The 23,280-nt window shown below is 35.9% G+C and overlaps 1 protein-coding gene across 3 annotated transcripts in view; it reads right to left on the reverse strand.

Moving 5' to 3' along the window:
* The window catches only part of LOC124774940 (sodium-dependent phosphate transporter 1), a 320,719-nt gene that overhangs the window by 41,043 nt on the left and 256,396 nt on the right, over window positions 1-23,280 (reverse strand). For 2 of the 3 annotated variants that reach the window (XM_047249636.1, XM_047249634.1), the window contains exons 3-8: window positions 10,090-10,276; window positions 7,872-8,908; window positions 7,687-7,785; window positions 7,160-7,303; window positions 6,337-6,519; window positions 6,132-6,251 (exon numbers count right to left, since the gene is read on the reverse strand). In XM_047249636.1, coding sequence (XP_047105592.1) covers window positions 6,132-6,251; window positions 6,337-6,519; window positions 7,160-7,303; window positions 7,687-7,785; window positions 7,872-8,067 — 742 coding nt within the window. In that variant the 5' untranslated portion in view covers window positions 8,068-8,908; window positions 10,090-10,276. The remainder of the gene's footprint in view (window positions 1-6,131; window positions 6,252-6,336; window positions 6,520-7,159; window positions 7,304-7,686; window positions 7,786-7,871; window positions 8,909-10,089; window positions 10,277-23,280) is intronic. The other variant, XM_047249635.1, reaches the window with a different exon arrangement.

Raw genomic sequence — 23,280 nt, forward strand, 5'->3', positions numbered from 1 at the left:
ATTTCTGGGCACAATCAATATGCACATAATCAGTACTATCCAGTCTACAGCCTACATTGAAAACTTTTGACATACAAGAAATAGCATTGCAGAAGGCTAACTATGGCTAGTTTGAACTATACAACTCCATGCATCAACAGTAATTGTTGAATATTATGAATCAGAACTGATTTTAGTTTGACAGGTATTGTCTTTCATTGTTTTGCAATTAAACACTAAAAAAGTAATATATTTGATAATTTATTAAAATCATGTTTAACTAGTAAAACATTAATGCAAAAAATTTGTTGAACCGCAAAAGGACACTTCCAAAATTTAACACGAGCGACTTTTTTGTGTTTGTTACTACCATTTTCAAAATGGTGTATTCTTGAGGACCATGTTGTCTACTTCATCAGTTTCGTCTTGAAATCAGTATATTAAAATTCTGATTTGTTCCTAATACCTCAAGTCACCTCCACCAGTATCATGTATGCTTTGAGTGCTCCATTTATCTTGCCTGTGATTAGACATTTCAATAGTTTATTGAATCATTTTTATTCTTATCATACACCAGAGTGAAACAGCCATCAACTTTTTTTTTAGAAAACTGGTTCTTTAACTGAAAATAAGTATAGTGATGTTGACTACTATAAAGAAAAAGAACGAAGTGCAGTTTCGTGTATCGTCTTCATCCTAAATGTAACTGGAAAAGATAATAAATGTTTTGCATAAATTACTTCAGTAGACGATTTCATGTGTAGCTTTGTAGACAGCACAGGTAAATGAACAGAAATAGGGTGCTCACAAAGAACAACCACCTCCACACTCTAAATGACAACATTGCTTACTTTCTTGAAGGGTAGAAGCCCCAAAGATTGTTTCTAATGTGACTGATCTTATCATGAAAACTGAATACTATTGCTGCAATTCAAAAACATAAACCATTATTGTCACAAATTATGTACTGTACAGAGCACTCCAAGTAATAAAACAAATTACTCATGAAATGAAAATGACTAAAATAAACATACATTCTGCATGATCTACAATAGACAAACTGGATCTCATTTAACACTGAACTGAAGAATGTATGAAGTGTTATATGTTTGCCTCATAATAATCTGTTGCTATTACCACCACAGTCTTGGTGTTGTGTGAGAAAATAATTGTAAAACAATCACTTCTATTATTATAACAATGAACTTCATCCACAGTTTTGTGTCTCAGCAGTGCTGTCATTTGAGATTCTTGAAGGACTGTGGAAGGCATGTTCCATAACTTCATATCAGGAAAGTCTTTCATGATGAAATGGCATACAATATCAGAAACAGGACCACTGAAGCATAGCACACTCATTACATAGTTTCATCTTTCCATTTCACTGATTGCAGCTGTGCAAATTTTATTTGGCCACACAGTCTTCTGTCATGATAAAATAAGCTCCGAGTTTTGGACTCTATTTGCAAACAGTTTAAGTTTTCTCTCTCTCTCTCTCTCTCTCTCTCTCTCTCTCTCTCTGTCTGTCTCTGTCTCTGTCTGTCTCTCTGTCTGTCTGTCTGTCTGTATTACAGACTTTGAACGCATTCAAACTGAAAGGTATGTGTCACTAATAAAATAAAGAAAAAGTAAACAGATCTTAAAATAATATGTCCAATTAGTGGCTCAGAAACAAAACTTACCATATAAGGTGATAACAATTGTTTCATCTGATTACTGTATCAAGGACTGTTTCACAAAGAAAAAATACTGTCCAATGTATTCATAAATAATTATTTCAAGTGACCTTTTGAAAAAATGTGGGGATTTATGAGCCTCCATAGGAAAGGCATTTAATTACTTTTTTAACAAAGGATTAAAACAGTAGCGAGGGGAAAGCTTGCACAATTGAAAGGGTCAGTTATTGAGTATTTCATTTTCAGCAACTACAGTACTGTTTTAATATTAAACTGTGCCACCTAAAATTTGAATTTGTGCGCTACTGGTACTTATATATAATTAAAGAAGGCAGAGAGAAAGAGAGAGAGAGACGATAAAACAAATATTTATGTTCAATCATTAATGCCATTTTTTCCAGGTATGATCTCTCAAATTATGAGGCTGACATTATAACCATATGAAATTGTTCCTTCCTTGAAGAAGGAATTGAAGAAGGAATTGAATAGGGAAAAGGTAGAGGCTGTAAGCTTAACCAGGAAAACAAAATGTGTATATTAGTGGAATATCAATTACATAAACAAGGTAGCAAATCTGCTAATCAGACAGACAAAGCCATCATAAAAGCTATTTTCATCACCAGATAGAACAAGTAACATCAGTATATTATCAGGCAGGAGTGACTCTGAATCTAGTTCAAGACAATACCATGTAAGGCATCCCTGGTGGCCTGCTCTCAGTCTTTATTTACTATCATTTATTTATTTAAAGGCTTTTCAATTTTTCTTAACTGATGGCAGTAGCACAATAATTAAAGTCATTGAAGCCAAGTACAAAAACCTCAACAAAGACAAAAATTATTACAATTTTTTCACTACAAACAAATTAATATTTAATCCATTAAATTTTGAGCATGCTGTCATGCAAATTCCCAATGTCCCACTGACATGTCCAGCATGTATCTTCTGGCCAGCCTCAGAGTGAGCCAATCAGTGCTTTCCTCTTATTCCCAGAATGGTCAGAGAGTAAGTTGTCAACTTATCAGTGGAAGAGTTTGAATTTGCACTGTTGCAGGTCCAAAATTTTGCAATTATTTACTAAGCCTTCAAAAATCAAAGAATGCACTCTATGTTAAAAAAAAAAAAAAAAAAAAAAAAAAAAAAAAAATCCCGCAGGTGTCTGTAGATCTGAACAAACATCCACTGTCATCAGAAATAACACTAATATTAAAGATTTATAGCCTAACACATCATCATATCCATGTGTAGAACTGTTTGATGTGCAAACAGTTTAATTAGATCAAAACAAGATACCAATACACCTATTAAAAGATACTTGGTCTCATTTTCTACATATGTTTATCTCTCACTGTGTTGGCATACAGACATGAGTAACAGGGTTTGCATACCCATGTTTCTTGTTGTACTGAGATAATACAGAAAAAAATCTGTGACATATTTATTCCTTCAAAATGACCAGTGTCAAGTTGACAATGTAGTGGCAGGCAATACAGGCCTCTGTAAATTTGATTCCATTCTCAGTGTCAAATGCTTTTACTTTTACATCTTAAAGTCATTTGTGACCAAAATACATTTTGCATGAACTGTCAGTGATACATCATCATCACATATACAATAATAATTTCCTTGTAGATTTTGCTTCACTCGCCCAGACAGCTGAGAGCACTAACCCACCCACTTACGAGAAACAGGGGGGCAAGCCAGCTGCAGATTCAATCCACCTCAAGAATTAACAATGAGGGCTGGAGAATCAGCCAACCTAAATGTAATTTTTAGGCAGGTTCCCACAATCTATTAGGTAAATACTGGGTTGGTGGTTATGTCCTATGTGAGATACAAATACAGAAACATTTAGAAATGTTATCACACTTGAACATTAGATCTATACTAGTCGCAGACAGATGGGATAGGGCATGTTGGTGTCACGAAGAGCATTCAGCCATTGATTTTCCACTAACACTGTCAAAACTGATGTACAACAATGCTGATCCTCAACAGAAAAGAGAAAAGCCTAAGAGAAAAAGAGGATGAACTGACCTCACATGCTTTATTAATTTTTTGATTGAAGTTCCATATTTTGGCACAAAATTATAAGAATTTCATAAAAGCTGTTAGCCACGAAACTGAAAACTCCTTAGAAATAAATAACTGATTATCATTTAAACTAATCTTTCTATGAACCATATGAACAGATTTTTTGGCTTTAAATACCAAGAATACTGAAGCAAATACAGTGCCTAGTAAATTAAAGTTATATTTTTTTATGGAAAACAAAATTACTTTAATTTGAATGAATTAATAAGCCAATTCAAGCGAGAAAACATGAACAACTAAATAGCAGAAACAGACAAAAGTATACAATACGTTTCCACAATAAAATATTGTTGGGCCATGACTAAATTTTTCATCTGCAGGTGTTTTACTTATAGACAGAGTTAAACATTTTTTACGAGTACCCTAGTATAAGCTGACAGTTATAACTGAGAAATAGTAATTACTGGGGAACCATGAGGTTGCTTCTCTCTACAATAATTGATGCCTATATCTTTCTTAATCCATTTATTTTATATTATTCTACTCTTCACATTACCACAAGCACATTTCACAATACAACCTGTTTCAACTACACTGAGACCATATTCAGAGGCTCACCACAAATGCCACGTACAGTGACACCAGATGCACAATGTGTTATCTCTGAATTTCCTGGTAACTACTGGGATTAATAGCATATGTTATCAAATAGTAGCCACACTTTTGAGAACAAATGTAGTTTAGTCACTCTGGAAGTATCAAAATCTGCACTCTGCAAACCACCATGAGGTGCAAAGCAGAGGGTATGTCCCATTGTACCAGATAGTAGGGTTTCTTCCAGTTCCATTCAGATGTAGAAGTAACTACGGTTGTGCCTCAGAGATGTGTGTTGGAACCCTTGTTGTTCAAGGGGAGAAGGATCATTTGATTGCTTCTGTGCATGCAGTAATTATTCTAATCTTATCCTCATGATCCCTATGTGAGCAATACATAGAGGGTTGTGATATATCCTTGGAGTAATCATTTAAAACCTATCCTTGAAACTTTGTTAATAGATTTTCTCAGGATAGTTAGTTTGTCTTCAAGAGTCTGCAAGTTCAGTTCCTTCAGTATCTCTGTGACACTCTCTCATAAATTAAACAAACCTCTGACCACTTCTGCTAGCATTCTCTGTGTAAGTTCAATATCCCCAGTTAGTCCTATCTTGTACAGTTCCCACACACTTGAGAATATTCTAGAACCAGTTGCATGAGTAATTTGTAAGCAATCTAAGTGCAAAATTTTACGTTTTTGAACATTTAGAGAAAGTTGCCAATCTATGGACCACTTTGAAAGCTTATCAAGATCTGCCTGAATATTTATGCAACTTCCCTCAGATAGTATCTCATTACAAATAATTGCATCATCTGCAAAAAAATAAATAAATAAATAAATAAATAAAAAATAAAAAAATAAAAAATCTTGATTTTACTACTAACCTTGTATTAAAGGTCATTAATTAAACATGAACAACAAGGGTCCCAACACACATCTCTGAGGACAACCGGAGTTACTTCTACGTCTGACAATGACTCCCCATCCAACGAAACATGCTGCATCCTTCAGTCCAGTCACATATTTCACTTGATACCCCATATGAATGTACTTTCAACAATAAACATAGGGGTGGTATTGAGTCAAATGCTTTTCAGAAATCAAGAAACACTGCACCAATCTGGTTGCCTTGATTCAAGCTTCAGTGCATCATGTGAGCAAGCTTCAGTATGTCATGTGAAAACAGTGTGAGTTGGGTTTCACATGATTAATGTTTTTGAAATCCACACTGGTTGGCATTGTGGAAGTGGCAATGAGTACATGTCGAGCTAAGAAACCAAAATGTTAGGGTTTGACTGCAACTGGTCCTATTATTTTTTTCTGTCACTTCAAGTAACTTTCTACTTCTTTGCATATGTATTATGCTGTAGTTTGGATTTGATGTTCATTAATTATCTCCCTTCAGTGACTTTCTGGGCCAATTCTCACTTTTTTGGAAGGTAAGATCCCATCATTTCCATGGATGATAGTCTTTGAAGAACTGCTCTTTTCCAATCAACATTTGTGCTGGTGACAGCAACAAGATCAGTCAATATCCATTAGAGGTTTTTTGTCTGGATGCCAAAACAATGTGTGTGATATTAACTAAATATAAACAAGAAATGCTGCTACTTCTCAGTGATAATCTAATGACTGTCAGTTCAGATGGTATGGATTATGCTGACAATGTCTTGACACATGGAGTGGCAGCAGGTATTTCTATTATGAAAAATCATGAAGGCACATCAAATTGTAAACTTCACCCTCGTGAGTTAAATGAGACTTTTGTCAACAAGATATCCATCATGAGTTGAATATGTGAATAACAGAAACAGGAACTGTAAGCAAAGTTAAACTAGAGCCACTTACTCAGAATCTGATTCCTCAGGTGAGGTACAAGAAAGAAATGTACACCCAGGGTGACCAAGATGCCAATCGACACACTGAGGATCAATGCTCCCCACCATGGAATGTAATCGAAGTATAGCACTAAAGGAAAGCAAACAGATAGTGAGAATACTGAAATACTATACCTCAATGCCATCACTTGCTGCAGACAGTTGACTGTACTTACATTTCGGTCCATTGTGCACAATTGAAAACACATTTATTAAAACTGTGACACCATAAAACAAAGGAAGTGCTCTAAGTCCTGGTTTTATTGGTTGTGGTGCCCGTAAGATGAATTTCCGGATGAGCAAATACAAGACAGTTGACATCATTCCAGAAAGCACTGGTGAGATGAACCACGAGGCAACTGCAACAATATCAAATAGTTTCAAATTTAACTCCTGTTACCCAACGGCCACCATAAAATGTCTTTGATACCTTTGTTTTCTCATTCCAGGGCAAGATGAAATTTGATGAATGAAATTAACAGAAAATATAAAAAATATGAGCTACTAAATATATGGAATCAGGAAGTCACACCAAACAGAGTTAATACTTTCTGTAGCTTCTGTGCAAATGAATTATGAAACCTATTTAAGTACCATGACAGCTAGATACAGCTTTCTCTAACCTGACAGAAGCGTTTCACTTTCTTTATTCTTGTTCTCTCTATTTCTGCATACTGGTAAGTAGAGAGGTAACTGAACCAGAATGGGGGGGAAAAGTTACAGTAAGCATATGAAGTCCTCCATGAAGCAACAAAGTAAATGCTGGAATTACATTCTTTTAGATGTGAGAAATATAAATGCTTACACAGAAAATTAATGAAAAGGAAAGCCAAGTTGTTCAGTGTGTCTTCTGTTTATCATTTATGATTCCGTCTGTCTGATGGTTACAGGTGTCTGCTACTGAAATAATTTGTCTACTGTGGCAACCAACAACCATAAACAAGTCAGAACCACTTCTGTACCACAATAATGAAATATTACAAAAAAGGTAATACATACCAATTGTAACTAGTGTCATCCATTGCAATCCAGCAAATCCCTGTGCAACTAGGGAGAAACCAACACTGGCTCCAACTATACTATGAGTTCCCGATATAGGCAGCTTCAGAAATGTTGCAACAAGGAGCCACACTGCACTGCCAGCTGAGGGAATGTTAAGATTTTAAAATTATTTTAAAAATCTGTGAATTTAACCTGCAGTGCATTAAATAGTATGATGTGAGTACTATGCATAGTAATATCTGAACATTTGTGGATTCTTCTGCCACTTCTCGATAGAACATTCAAAATTTAAAGTTTACTGTTATTAATCTGTACTGTTCTATTGATTATTGTTTATCAATAACTAGTTTTCAGCTTACTGGAGGATTTTCAAGAAAGATGGCCCGATAAGTGAAAAACTAGTTAGAAATAAATAAAAATCAGTAGAACAAAACAGTTTGCTTCCTATTCAACCTAAAATACAATCTCAGTTATTATTATCATCATGTACTACTTTTTTTGTTGAGTAATGAAAGTATTCTTACCAAGGGATGAGAGGAACCCAAGCATGAATTCTCTCTCCCGCCCCTCATAAAGGTTAACATCCAATATTCCTTTTCTCATGGTGTCTGACACTTTGTAACCTGAAAATTATGAACTGACATTGAGTATATCATTACAAAACCATACCGTATATCATTCTTCCAGGTACTTTTAAGTTTTAACTTACCAATTAATATAGCTCCTGCAGTCTCGAATATTGTAGCTAAGTAACATGCTTGTCTAACTGTCAAAACTTTTGAACCCACTGACGTACCAAAAGAATTAGCCACATCATTTGCTCCAATTCCAAATGCCAAGATAAATGCAACAATAAATCCAACGATGAGAATCCACAAAACGTCTGACGAGTATGCTTCAATCATGATGCTGCTTATGAAAATGTTGTAAAATAAAATACCACTGAGTTCTGTTATATTCAAGATATTTCAAGAAGTGACTAAATTAAATAACTTTAAGTATCTAATGCTCTTTCTTCCAATTTTCAATTTTACTTCACACACACTTCTTGTTACTCCAAATTATCTTCATGTTACATCATTCCAGTCTGCCATTGTTAATACTTCCATTCAATATCTTCTTGAATAATATAAAAAAATAATTATCACAGAATTCCTTTTTCTACGGAATTTCTATAGGCTCCTGAGCTTCATTCCCTTATCTACCTTAAGTAGCCCGTAATATTTTAGTGCTTTTTGTTTTAAATACCACCTCTGGCTTTTGGATTTTTTTGTTCTTAAGAGAAAAAGCCAAAATATGAGCACCTCTATCTGCCTGTATGTGATCTGTGGTACACCAAGTCTTGTCAATGAATTACTCTTAATGACGACAAGATATGAAAATAATTAGGCCTCTTTTTCAAAATAGTTTCTATTCTTTCAAAGGATAATATTCCAGCTCAAACACTGCAGTAGAGAATCATTCAATTTTATCCAAAGCAAAACTTTTGCCCAGTCGACGAATTAAGCGTGTCCCTCAGTTGATGGAAGGATTGTTTTTATTTTAAGGTTAAGCAGTTTTAACTTTCTTTTTCTTCCCTCTCTATCCCTTTTTTGTTCCAAAATAGAAAACAAAAAAGGGAATAGAGAATTTTTGTTCTCTATGAAATGAGTATTTTTTCCTCACAGTAGCCTTTAAAATGTTACAAAAGCATTTTGTTGAGATCAGACTGTGTGTAAACTTTATTGTTCCTCTACTAAATAATTCCTGCAAAAGAAGAGCAAAAAAATCTTAAATGTATTTTTAGAATTACTTACGTAAAAGTAAGTGTTATATATGCATAACTGCTTATTCAGATATAATTTTGTACATATACCAGTTAAAAGTAAAACAAATCTGCTTAAATTTTTTACACTTCTAACTTTCCAGCAGTTCAAAACAGCTTACACATCCTAGCCCACTTAGCAACACACATTAGTACCAAACTACATGAACCACTCTATGAACCAAACTGCAAAGATACAGTCTGTTGTCACTGACTTAGTAAATAAACAATATCTTTCACCAGTGCCTTAGATAATAAAATTCACAGTGGCTTTAATAATTGTTTAAAATATGAAACTGGTTATGGCAGATACAGAAACATTTGGCTGTTATCCATGCAGGTTTCACTATTAACAGCCACATCCTACTGCATTTTGTAAATAATAATCCCAGGCACAGGAAACATGTCTATAATTGATCATACAGTACTAATCATTCATTCAAGTGAACGAACCACTGGAACTAAGAACTTGGGAAACAACTCCCATCAGACTTGGGAATCTCAACACTCCACACCAACAGAAATATTGCCCTAACTTCACCCTCTACTCAGTCTTCATCTCTTTAATGTTGTCCTCTTCCCACAAACTGTGCTTGCCCATTTTCTACTAATGTGATGCAAATCTGTAAGAAGATTTTCTCATTTTACAACACTGACTGTCAAATTCACAGTAGTAAATTGAATTAAATACGTTTCTTTTTCTACATCAATTGCTAGAGTGAAATATTTCAACATTAAATTACTATTATTATTATTATTATTATTATTAGCTTTCCCCACTACCTAACTGATTTCTTCCCATCAGTTTTCCAATTTCATCCTTTAAAACAGGTTACGTATACTTTCATTTGTTAATCTTTTGGGCACTGGATAAAAGTCATCATCATACAAAACTTTGCGGGGAGTCAACACACATTCAGTGAAAATAGAAAGGATCAAAAATAAGCTACGCATAAGAACTAAGTACAAACAAATTTATTTACAGTAATAAAATTCTTTAATTGCAACATCAGTAAGGTTAATACTGCCATCTATTCTATATGATTCATCTAAAATATCCCAGAAAAAAAATCAAACATCTACATCAATTATGAAGTTAGAAAATTCTCATAGTTACACTTACCTGTCTTGAGAGATGAATCACCAGATAAAATATCACCAAGTTTTGGTAGCTGGCCAAGTTTTGCTATCTAATAAATCAAACCTAAACTTCTTCTAGTGACCTGGTCACACTAAATCCGTTGCTAAGAAATGGGATGGCTGTCCACGATGGCACAGCATCTTGATGGTGACATACTTCTAGCAATCATCTGCAACAAAAGTAAAGACTGATTAAGAACTACTGTGCACAATTTAGGCAACTGAATTAATCCCCCCCCCCCCCCCCCCTCTCTCTTTCTCTCTGAAAACTAAAAACATATTGAGTTTTAAGTTTATGAACTTACACAAGTATTGTATTTTCAGAAGATAAATGGTTACAACTAACAACAACAAATCGCTATAAAACATCTGAGATTGCACTGATGAAAGTCCATTTCTGACTAGAGTAGCAAGCATAATTTAAAAAATGCAGTTAATACAGCTGTGAGTTATTCCTGGCTTCACATGCCAATTACACAATTTGCAATGTCTGAGCAAAATTTTAGATTTATGGTCTCCATCTGTAGTACACTTGGGTGGATTGAGTAATACAGTAATGTTGTTGCTGGTCCTAAGCCTGGGTTAAGAAAGGGAGTTGGTGCCCAGAGAAGTGATAAAAAGAGTAGGTGGAACATATATTACGGCACTAAAACTATACACCTCAGTTAAAATCCTGTTCATGCCTTTGTGTTGACTGCCAACAAAGAACGTTAGATACAGGATGATGGCAATGATTTCATCTTCTATCTACATGACATTAGGAGAAGCAAAAATTCAGAAGATCTAGAGATTTTCATACTTAGGTGAATGGATAGAAATGGGTATGGCACAAAAAGAAGAACAAATAAGTAAGATTAATTAAGAACACAACCTTACAATTAACCATGGAGAATCTTTTCTGTAAATGCAAAATTGCAGTAGTGCCAGGCAGTAATCCCCCTTCCACTTTGAACATACAGCAGAAAGTCTGAACCTCTTTAGCATGTTACTGCTTTAGAGCCTAGAACTTACGGAATGAAAGATTCCCAGGAGGATACTCAGACCTCAAAGAACAGAAGACTGTCAATATAGAAAATGAGGAACCAAGAACTGTATACTCACAGAGAGGATCTCTTACACCACCAGAAAAAGAAAGACCCTGTTGTTCTGTCACATCTTCAGAATCTACCATGAAATATTAACACATTATTAGATAATTTAGTTTCTTGTAAACATGAGAACTTATGTACATTGGACCCAAGAGGTACAAAGAGAGCTGTAAGAAATGGGACGACTTTCAAATTAATACAAGCAAGTAAATAAACAACGCTGTCATAGGTTTCCATGAGAGATTTAGGCCTAACACAAAAACAAAATTGTCAGAAGAATGAAGAAGCTTGCAAAGTATGAGAATAAAAGAATATACTGAACAAGGACAAAGACCAGAAAAAACAAATCTGAACCACATTGTTCATTAGCCTTCAGATAGCAAAAATGAAAGGAAGAAGAAAGACACTTCGACTTGTTGAGTAACAATGCAGTGTTAACATGTACATTAGCATAATGATTTAGCAACAAGTTTAGCTTTGCCCCACTTGTAAGACACTGTTTGGGTGGGAGACAATGTACAGCCTGTTTGCACACAAACCTAGCGTTCATGTAACATATACACTGCCATATGGTATGTGCAACAGTGAGATGATGATGTTGGTGGTTGTTGTTATTATTGTTATTGTTATTATTGTTGTTATTATTATTATTATTTGCAAATAAGTCCATTAGACTTGTGCAAAGTACTTATAAGTGGGTATTTGTCTTCCCTTGTGCCCATATCTCATTCTCTTTCTGTGGGATCCCTTTCTCTTGTCAGATCATGTTGTTCCTAACTCCTTTGGGATTTCCTCTTGGTCAACTTCTCATTTGTGAAGTTTGTACATGCAGATTTCATATTTTTGGACATTATCTCGAGTAGTTCTTGCCAGTTTGAGATCAGTTTTGATCTTGCCAACCCAATTCATCGTGTCCATTTTGACTTTTTTCCTATTGTCAAAAACTAAAATAAAATCAACTACTTGTTTTGATGAGTCAGTCTGTGTGTTCATTCTTTTAATGTGTCCACAGAACCATAACTTACATTTTCTAATGTTCCTGTGGATATTTGTGTATTGTTTGATTTCATGACTGCTTCTAAGTTAGTATTGTTCATCTACAGGTTCTGAGCCTAGAATTTTTCTTATGACTTTGCATTCCTTTTTCTCAATGTTTTCAATGACTTTTTCCTATTCTTAAGTGTTTCTGATCCCTAGAGCATTCTCATCTAATTACTGTATTGGAATATCTTACTTGTGTGAGCTTAGACATACATTTCTTGTGGTAGATATTTTGGGTATGTCTGTACAAAGTTCCTTTTTTGCATCTAATTTAGTTTGCTTTCTTTTTTATTCCATTTTCCTGGATTGTTTCATTGAGATTTAATTTATAGAACCCATTTAATTTTGCCATACTTCATCTCCATGAATTTTGGTGCTACTTCATTGCAGTCCATGTTTTTTACAATCTCATTTTCATATGATATCTGGGGATCAACTTTTTCTTCAGTTTCTCTCAAGAGTTCAGCCTGATTTTGGGATGATGAAATGTTGCCAGTTAATACTGCTAAATCATCTACAGAGGCTAGGCAATCTGCAGAAAAATTGCTTCTGCCTGAAGTGGTTGGTTAGTCAACTTTGAGGACTGATTTCTGTTCGTGTGATTATTGTATTACTTTCTCAAGGACACAGTTGAAAAGTAAGGGAGACAGTGACAGCCCATTTCCGTGTCTTCTCTCTGTTTTGATTTCGAAAGGATCTGCGAGTTCCTCCATGAATTAAACATTGTACTTTGTATCTGTCAGTGTCTGTTTCACCTATATGATTACAAGTTTTTTTCAGATCTACACCTTGTCCCTTTTAATATTTGGATGAAAGATTCATGGTCAAGTGAGCCACAGGCTTTTTTGAAAACAACAAATGTGCAAACTAAATATTTGCTACAAATTCTCTGCTATCCAATGATTGGCCTTATATTCAAGATTTGCTCTGGATATGAATAGACTAATCAAAAAATCATGCTCAATATTTTCAAATTTTTTATTCAAGTTGTTTCTGTTTTCTATCAAATAGACACTGAGATAGAATGTTATATGCACCTGATGTTAGTAACTAGTTATTTTCATCTGCTTTGTCTCCCTTCTTGTGTAACAGTGAATTAAAACATCTTTGTATTGTTGTGGATTTTTTTTCTGTTTGCCAAATGTCTTCTTGGTTCTGGTGATTATTTTTATGGTGTTTGAGCCTGCTGATTTTATTATTTCTGTTGTGAGTGAAACTCCTCTGACACTTTATTGTTTTTCAGCCTTTTGATCTGTCTGGTTATTTCTTCTTCTTCTTCTTCTTCTTCTTCTTCTTACAGGAGTGATGTGGTTGGAATCATTGTGTTGATTCTGGGCAGTTAAGTAGCTCTTTGAAGTACCTGGCAAGTTCCTTGCAGTTTTCTTGCTTGTTTAGAGGCAACTGCCAGACCCCCCCACCCCTTTTGGGGGGGGGGGGGGGGGGGGAAAGCATAATTTTTGTGGTTGATGCCATACAAGCTTAGTTGTGAAGTGTGAAGTCCTCATACAAAGTTCATGTGTTTTTTTTTTTCTCTTTCTAAGTCTTTCACAATTTTAAGTCATTGATCATTTCATTCTTCAGAATAATTTGGCTCTCTCTTTCCTCACTGCCACGAATGTTTTGTAGCAGTCTTCTGTCTTATTTCTGTTCCAATTATTGTCAGGATTGAATTGCATACTCTCATTTATCACTCCACCAAGGATTCAAGGGTATGTTTTCCTTTCCTGCAGAGGTATTAGTATTTGCACTATCTTGATCAATTTGCTTTTAATTTCTTGCTAAGTGTTTGACTGGTTTTTCTCTAGACCTCGGACCAGAGATGGCTGGATCCTGCTAGTGTCAAATTTGGTGACTTGTGTCTTCCTTGTTACAAACTTCTGAAGTTTTAAAATATTTTATTATTGCCATTCAGTGGTCTGCATCTATGTTTTTCACCCTTTCTGACTCGGATTTTCATTAAGTCTCTGTGATCAGAGAGAGAGAGAGAGAAAGAGAAAGAGAGAGAGAGAGAGAGAGAGAGAGAGAGAGAGAGATTGCCCAGGCAGCAATTTGGAATACAGTGATCAAAGTTTGGGGATCTCCAGGTCATCAATTTTGGTGGTTTCTTTTTGAAGCGTGTTGACAAGAATTTACGATTTAATATCCTCCTGAGTTCAAGTAATCTTCATCCACTCTGTTTGGTGCCTGGGAATTGTTCAGTTGTTTTTCTGTACTTTCTTTGCCTAGCTGCACATTAAAATCACCTACTGGGATTTTCGCATGGATTTGTATAATTTTAGGTACTATTTTGTGTAGTTTTTCCTATGGTTTCTCTACATTTTCATGGTTGGTTTTTAGTTTCAACATTGATTGGCATGTGTGAACTGATTAGGCCATTAGGGTGTATGTTCTATTTGGACACTTCACAGTGACTGTAATTCGTCTTGTGTTAACAGGTTTTACATTTGCCATGAAGGTGATTATATCACTGTTGACTGCAAAAGCAGCCCATAAGAGGTTTCTTTTTTTTTTTCCTTCCCCCCCCCCCCCCCCCCCCCCTGTATTCATTTGTCCACTTTACTTTTAAAATGCTGTAGTACCCCAAATCCATTGCATTGTTTCTTGGCGTGTCGGTATTTGTTATTTTTTGCTCATTTAGGATTTGCTCCAGTTCACTCAACTTCCCTGCTCTTAAGAGTTTTAATTACATTTAGCATGTCAAATGAGGTTTTGGTGTTTGGGTGAAGTTGACCATAAGACTCCGACTGCCTCTGTTTGCATGTCAGTCCAGATGTCCCAGAATTGATAGCCTAGTTGTACTGTTTCTGACAGCAGTGAATTGTTTAACACCTGGAGTAAATGTCTGTTTCCTGCCACACCTCAACATAGCTGATTATTTTTTTAGGACTTTAGCTGTTAGTCCCAGAAGAAGAATACCAGTCACTTCCCCGGTGAGCAGACACTGACAACTTTGCTGCTTGCTGCAAGTCAGACATGAAGTGTATCTTGCATTATACCTCTTCTGTCAGTTCTCCATACTGGTGATCTCCACCACTGCCTTCATTAATGTTGAACTTCGCATGTTATAGAGTAGGTAGTTCACTTCCCCCCCCCCTTCTCCTATAAGGCAGCAAGCGATTTTCCTTCCTCATCTGGATCTGTGGGTACTTAGCCATCCCACCATGACAAGGCCTCACCCATTATTATTATTATTATTATTATTATTATTATTATTATTTCTTTTCTCAGACGTTATGTCTGGTCAAAAATGGAAAGTGACGCGGACCTTGATCAGCGCGACTTCCTTTTAACTGTACGGTATATGTTACATTGCATTTAAGAACTTTCGGGTAATTTAACATGTATCAATAATTACAGATTTCTGTAGTTGGATATTTGTGTTTGGGTGTAGCTGTATTGCGTTGATGTACTGGTGGATATTGTGCGGTATGACTCCTGTAGTTGATAGTATAATTGGTATAATGTCAACTTTATCCTGATGCCACATGTCCTTGACTTCCTCAGCCAATTGGATGTATTTTTCAATTTTTTCTCCTGTTTTCTTCTGTGTATTTGTTGTATTGGGTATGGATATTTAGATTAGTTGTGTTAATTTCTGCTTTTTATTAGTGAGTATGAGTCAGGTTTGTTATGTGTTGTTGTTTTATCTGTTATAATGCTTCTGTTCCAGTATAATTTGTATTCATCATTTTCCAGTACATTTTGTGGTGCATACTTGTATATGGGAACATGTTGTTTTATTAGTTTATGTTGTATGGCAAGTTGTTGATGTATTATTTTTGCTACATTGTCATGTCTTCTTGAGTATTCTGTATTTGCTAGTATTGTACATCCGGTTGTGATGTGATCTACTGTTTCTATTTGTTTGCAAAGTCTGCATTTATCTGTTGTGGTATTGGGATCTTTAATAATATGCTTGCTGTAATATCTGGTGTTTATTGTTTGATCCTGTATTGCAATCATGAATCCTTCTGTCTCACTGTATATATTGCCTTTTCTTAGCCATGTGTTGGATGCGTCTTGATCAATGTGTGGCTGTGTTAGATGATACGGGTGCTTGCCATGTAGTGTTTTCTTTTTCCAATTTACTTTCTTCTTTTCTGTTGATGTTATGTGATCTAAAGGGTTGTAGAAGTGGTTATGAAACTGCAGTGGTGTAGCCAATGTATTTATATGAGTGATTGCTAGTTTCTGCTCGTTCTATAAAGAATTTTCTTAAATTGTCTACCTGTCCATAATGTAGGTTTTTTTATGTCGATAAATCCCCTTCCTCCTTCCTTTCTGCTTAATGTGAATCTTTCTGTTGCTCAGTGTATGTGATGTATTCTATATTTGTGGCATTGTGATTGTGTAAGTGTATTGAGTGCTTCTAGGTCTCTGTTACTCCATTTCACTACTCCAAATGAGTAGGTCAATATTGGTATAGCATAAGTATTTATAGCTTTTGTTTTGTTTCTTGCTGTCAATTCTGTTTCCAGTATTTTTGTTAGTCTTTGTCTATATTTTTCTTTTAGTTCTTCTTTAATATTTGTATTATCTATTCCTATTTTTTGTCTGTATCCTAGATCTATGCAGTCGCTGTGGTTATCCAATATGTAACCTTCTTGTTTAGTGTGTTTTCCCTTGACTATGCTATTTTTCCTACATTTTTTCTGTTCCAAAAGCCATATTTATATCATTGCTGAATACTTCTGTTATCTTAAGTAATTGGTTGAGTTGTTAATTTGTTGCTGCCAGTAGTTTTAGGTAATCCATGTATAGCAAATGTGTGATTTTGTGTGGGTATGTTCCAGTAATATTGTATCCATAATTTGTATTATTTAGCATGTTGGATAGTGGGTTCAGAGCAAGGCAGAACCAGAAAGGACTTAATGAGTCTCCTTGGTATATTCCACGCTTAATCTGTATTGGCTGTGATGTGATATTATTTGAATTTGTTTGGATATTAAGTGTGGTTTTCCAATTTTTCATTACTATGTTTAGGAACTGTGTCAATTTAAGATCTACTTTGTATATTTCCAATATTTGTAGTAACCATGAGTGGAGTACACTATCAAAAGCCTTTCGGTAATCAATGTATGCGTAGTGTAGCGACCTTTGTTTAGTTTTAGCTTAATTTGTCACCGCTGCATCTATTATCAGTTGCTCTTGACATCCTCGTGCTCCTTTGCAGCAGCCTTTTTGTTCTTCTTTTATAATTTTGTTCTGTGTTGTATGTGTCATTAATTTCTGTGTAATGACTGAAGTTAATATTTTGTATATTGTTGGTAGGCATGTTATGGGGCGATATTTAGCTGGGTTTGCTGTGTCTGCTTGATCTTCAGGTTTCAGATAAGTTATTCCATGTGTAAGTGTGTCAGGGAATGTGTATGGGTCTGCAATGTAACTGTAAAATAATTTAGTTAAATGTGAATGTGTTGAGGTGAACTTCTTTAGCCAGAAATTTGCTATTTTATCTTTTCCAGGGGCTTTCCAATTGTGAGTAGAATTAATTGCTTGGGTGACTTCATGTTACAAAATTATCACTTCAGGCATTTGTGATATCATCTTGTATGCGTCGGTTTCTGATTGTATCCACCGTGCATGCCTGTTACGTTGTACCGGGTTTGACCATATGTTGCTTCAGAAGTGTTCCATGTCTGTTATGTTTGGTGGATTGTCTATTTTAATGTGTGTGTTATCTATTGTCTGGTAAAATTTCTTTTGGTTTGTGTTGAATGTTTGGTTTTGTTTCCTTCTATTTTCACTTTTTTTTTGTATCTTCTAAGTCGTTTGACCAATGCTTGTAATTTCTGCATCTTTTCATCTAATTGCTCTATCGCTTCTTGCTGTGAGATTTTACCTAACCTTTTTCGTTTTTTTTCTGACATTTCGTTTCTTATAAATTGTGTTTGCTGTCTGATGTCTTTTCTCAGTTTTTCTATTCTGATCTGTAGCCTGTGTTGCCATGCTCGTTTTGTGGGTTTCTTCTGTGTGTTGGTTGGTTCTGATCTCTGCCTAGTGTGTATATTTAGTGTAGTGAGTGCTCCTATATAAACCAGTAGTTGTAACTCTTCCATAGTTGTGTTTTCATTTATTTTGTTGTGTATGATTGTGTTTATAGTTTTTATTGTTGTTTCGACTTGTGGGTTATTTGGCGGTCTATGCAAGAATGGTCTAATGTCTGTATGTGTGTCTTTGTATTCTATGTATGTCAGCTGAAATTTTTCTTCTATATCTAACGTGTATGTCACTTCGTGTTCTATTTGTGCTTGTTCTGGTGGCTGTCTTAAGATTTCGTTTTCCTCTGATTGTGTAATTGATGCATGTAGTTCTTTGTTTGTTTGCTCTGGGATGTTTGAGTCCATTACTGTATTTTCTTCTTCTTCTTCTTCTTCTGATTGCACATTATTTTGTCCAGTATTTGTTGTACTTGTTGTTTGATGTTTTCTAATTCTGACTGGGGTATCCTGTTATTTTTGATTATTACACGGATCTGATCAGCTAGTCGTTGTTCTGTTAAAATTTTAATTCTGGGTATCTGGTAATAAATGTTGTGTATACTTGTGATCTGTATCCAGTTGTGTTGGTTCCTAGGTTTGTTGCTTGGTAATAACAGAACATGAGGTGTCGATTAACTTCATCTGACCATCTCATCCTCTCTCTTTGTTTAGCCTTATTGTCCTGACGTCCTTCTGGAAGGACGCCCATTTTTGGAAATACTAAATAAAAATAAATACTCAAAATTGTTTTTACTTTCTTCCTTACAACCTTGTGAATGAATGTAGATAAGATATAAATCAATTTTGAAAAAAAAAAATTCAGGACTATCTGAGTTAATGTACCAGCATTTAAAGTTGCACTGGCTTATCTCTCACGTACATTAAGCTGTGATATTGCAATGTTCATCACTGAAATATGTTACCTGGACAAATGTATTTCCGAAATTTCATTACTTTCTGTTAATTATTTATTGGTGTAGCGACTTTTTTTCCCATCAGTGTATGAGAGAAGAGGGAGTGTATGAGAGAAGACGGGAGCAGGAGCTCATTAACTAGCTAATAAAAATGCACTAGATGGATATGTCACTAAGTTGCATTACAACACAAATATTTAGCCCAACTATTTTGATTACACGTTTGTACCTTGTAAATTATTGTTTATCCTAGGGCGACTCACACGAAACCAATGAATATGTATTGCTTTAAGCATGAAAAATCCAGCTGATGAACTGCAAAATTCGAAACCGGTAATGGTACTTTTTTAATAGAATAACATGAAACCAATTTGTGGCTGGTTGCTGAACGTCATCGGCAATTTGTGTCTCATTTTTATTACACCTACTTATGATATATGATTTACTCAATCTCCATAGAAAAAAAACTGGCAGAAATGTGTTATTACGAGGGGCTGCCATGTTCAAAATCTGGCAGCAGCAATTGCTGTAGAAGATATTTAATGGAAGCCGCATCGATGTGACTCTGCACCCCACGACAGAACTGCTAAAAAGCCGGTAACAGCATGTGCAGTAATCTCATTGCTGAATCAACAGGCCAGTTTTTAGGAACAACAATAATATGTGCAGTGCTGCAACCAGTGCGATCATTTCGACATTCCTGTGATCAGCCTGCTTCAAGCATTGTAATGCACAGTCTATTGTAACAGCGATTAAGACCCGCTTCAAGAATTAACATTAGATCCAAACAATCTGCAGGGTATAGGCACAGACAATGAGAATGTAATGGCAGGTATTAACAATGGGGTCCATTAAATGAGGAAAGCCGGCTGGTGGCCGAGCGGTTCTAGGCGCTACAGTCTGGAACCGCGCGGCCGCTACGGTCGCAGGTTCGAATCCTGCCTCGGGCATGGATGTGTGTGATGTCCTTAGGTTAGTTAGGTTAAATAGTTCTAAGTTCTAGGGGACTGATGACATTAGAAGTTAAGTCCCATAGTGCTCAGAGCCAATTGAACCATTTTTAAATGAGAAGAAAAAAAAACAGGCATTCCGCATTTTATCCTTATGAAATAAGCATGTCATTCAATTCAACTTGTTACACAACGCCATGCTACAGGCTACAACTCGGAGCCCTCTAATAAAGGGTTGTCATCTGTTCCGATTTATCGGTACCGTCACCGTTATGGACCTTCAGGTCCTGACATCCCGACGAGACCCAATTTTGTCCCGATTTTGCAAAACACTGTTACGAGCTTGGCTCAAGTACTGGAGTAACGCCATCTGTTAGAGCAACATGTGAATGCAGACTCAGTTTTATTTGTGTCAACAAGTTTATGTTGACAAGGCCGTCTCACAGATGGAGTTTTATTTTAATTACTGATAACTTACTTAATGTTAGAGTCTTACAAAATTGTGATGATAGTAATGATCTTTTGAAAATAATTTAGTTTCGTGGCCACGACAGAATCGAATCTTTTAGTTTTTACCCCTCAGAAAATTTCATATTACGCCTAAGGGCTTAATTAACCCCATGCTGGGAACCACTAATCTAGATCTAGCGCAATCATTCGAGCAAATACCAGACATCTCCAGTAATACGGGGCTGGAATTATTTAAGCAGCGCCACTCTGAAGGATCTGGCAGTTCCCATTTGAATAGGCATTTGACTAGACGAGTGTTTCTAAACGTAATACGAACAACGAATACAATTCCATAACGTTTGAACTGTTTACTGTGAGTATATAGGGCGTGATGTCGATAGTGACCTGTACTTCGATGACTGAAGTGTTTTTGTCGACTGTTTACGGTCTAATAAATTCACATCTTACGAAAATCCCTACCCGTGGAAAGTGAAAGTGTCACTTTTCAGATGGTTACACAATAGAGTGCTCTTTTCTCAAGAAATGACGTACGGATCAGTAAGTGCTGTGAGATTTGTAGCTGTTTTATCTCAGTAACTCATATGGGGTGAGGCAAATGTCAGGCACCACATTTCTACGAAGAACCGTACAAACAGATCCGCCATATCATCAGCCTATTTCTACATTCATAATTAAGTAAGGTACTCAGGAAGAATTGCTCGTTGCGGCTCAGAACTAACAACAATTTATAAAGTTGTCAAGCATCATCAGTCCTTCAGTTCTCTTGACTATAACGTAAAATTGAATGGCCCAACGTATCCTCACTCCATAGTCGCCGCTAAGCAGCCTACGGCCAGGACAGAAGCTACAGCGACTATAAAAAATATTTTCGCACGACGCTCCGTGGCCGAATGCATAAAACAATAGCAAGAAGTTTCATTTTGCGGGATAGACACAGACGCATCGAACCACAAGGTTGAAAAGAGGTTTCCTTTAGTTGTTCAATACTTTACTGAAACTGGTGGAATTCAACATTATCTGTTGAAGTTTGATTCGCTGAATAACGAAACATCAGAGACAATTGCAAATTTTTGTCTAGACACTTTAACACAGTTGCAAATTCCACTAGATAAACTAATCGCTTTTTGTGGAGGCAGCTTCGGAGGGCGGCCAGAGGAATGTATTTTGCAAAATTAAAGAAGTAGTAAAATATGTAAAAGGAATTGGATGCCCTGCCCATATTCTCCACAGTACCGCATCAAGCGCTGCTGCAGTTTTGACTGTCGACATTTAAATAATCGTCATAGCATATTTAATTATTTTTCAATATACTCGGAAAGGGCAGGGAAGCTCAGAGAGTTCTGCTTGTATGTGGATGTCAATCATCAGACTCTTCGTCTCACTCAAACACAAGATGGCCGCCGTTAACGCCCAAGGAGGGAACTCTTAAACTTTGGATTCCATTACAACAATTTTTTGAAGCCGAAGGTAGACCACCTACAATAATGCCAGATTTCTTCCAATAATGTGATAAGTGAAATTTACTTCATGTTTCTGCAGTCAAACTTGGCTCTTTTTGAAAGAGAGATAGAGAGAGAGAGAGAGAGAGAGAGAGAGAGAGAGAACGTGGAGAAGAGTATCCATAACTGAAAGAAGACATATATTAATCGACCCTCAAGGGTGTGCGAATGAAAGGAACACTGCCAATTTTACTGGCAAGCAAACAAAAACGAACTCGAACAAATTAAAGAACGAAGACCCTAACCAAGAAATTATTAACTTGATTTCGGAATTTGAGGATGAGACAATGCTTTCTATAACATATCATTTGATTACTTAGAGAAATGGGCTATTTCTTTGAATAAATATCAAGTACTTGAATGGATGACGCTATTTGAAACCCCATATTGGGTGATGGTTGAAAACACTATTACATAAATGACTAAATATGGTGTGAAGATTTCAGGCGACAGCTGTTTTCAGGGTTTTTAGAAGCTAAGTGTGACTCGGCTTTTTAGAAACTAAGTGTGACTCGGAAGAAGGAAGTCTAAACACTCCGTGAAAGAAAGGTGGCATTACTGTCTCAAGGAAACCGAAAATCCTGAACGCAATGGCCAACTGCTAAAATTATGCTAGTATTTGTTTTCTTTTCCCACACACAACGTGACTGTGGAAAGTGTATTTTCGCTGATGTTGGCCCAGTGGACTGATGAAAGAAATCGACTGCTGCCAATGACTACGAAATCAATCTTACAGTGCCATTTTATCAACAAGCTGACCTGCATGGAGTTTTATAAATACGTAAAAGGGAACGAAGACTCGCTGAAAAAGGCGTAATCTTCCAAAAATTATGGTGTACCAGCAACTCTTGTCCCAACAAGTCCCATGTAAATGTGTTCTAAGTAAAAAGTAACCATATTAAATGAATTTTTTACTTGACTCCTACACCTCCGTCTCAGACTGTCTCGAAGAGGTCCCAGCTAGGAAAAGCAACACTACTCTAGCAGCAGACAGATGGCTGCAAATATGTAGGCATGAAGAATAAAGACGTAGAACATTAATAACGTTTGTTTTGTCTAAAAAAACTAAGAATTTTGACATAAAATATTTGGATATGATAATTTTCAGCCATAGTACCTTAAATAGCAAACTCAAATTAGATAATGAAACACTATGTAATCTTGCCCAGCTGGCTTAACAAGTTGGGGATCGGACCGTCCTACTACATGAGGATAAAGCTTTCCAACATT

Source organism: Schistocerca piceifrons, chromosome 2, assembly GCF_021461385.2.
Source record: "Schistocerca piceifrons isolate TAMUIC-IGC-003096 chromosome 2, iqSchPice1.1, whole genome shotgun sequence".
Classification (NCBI taxonomy): Eukaryota; Metazoa; Arthropoda; class Insecta; order Orthoptera; family Acrididae; genus Schistocerca; species Schistocerca piceifrons.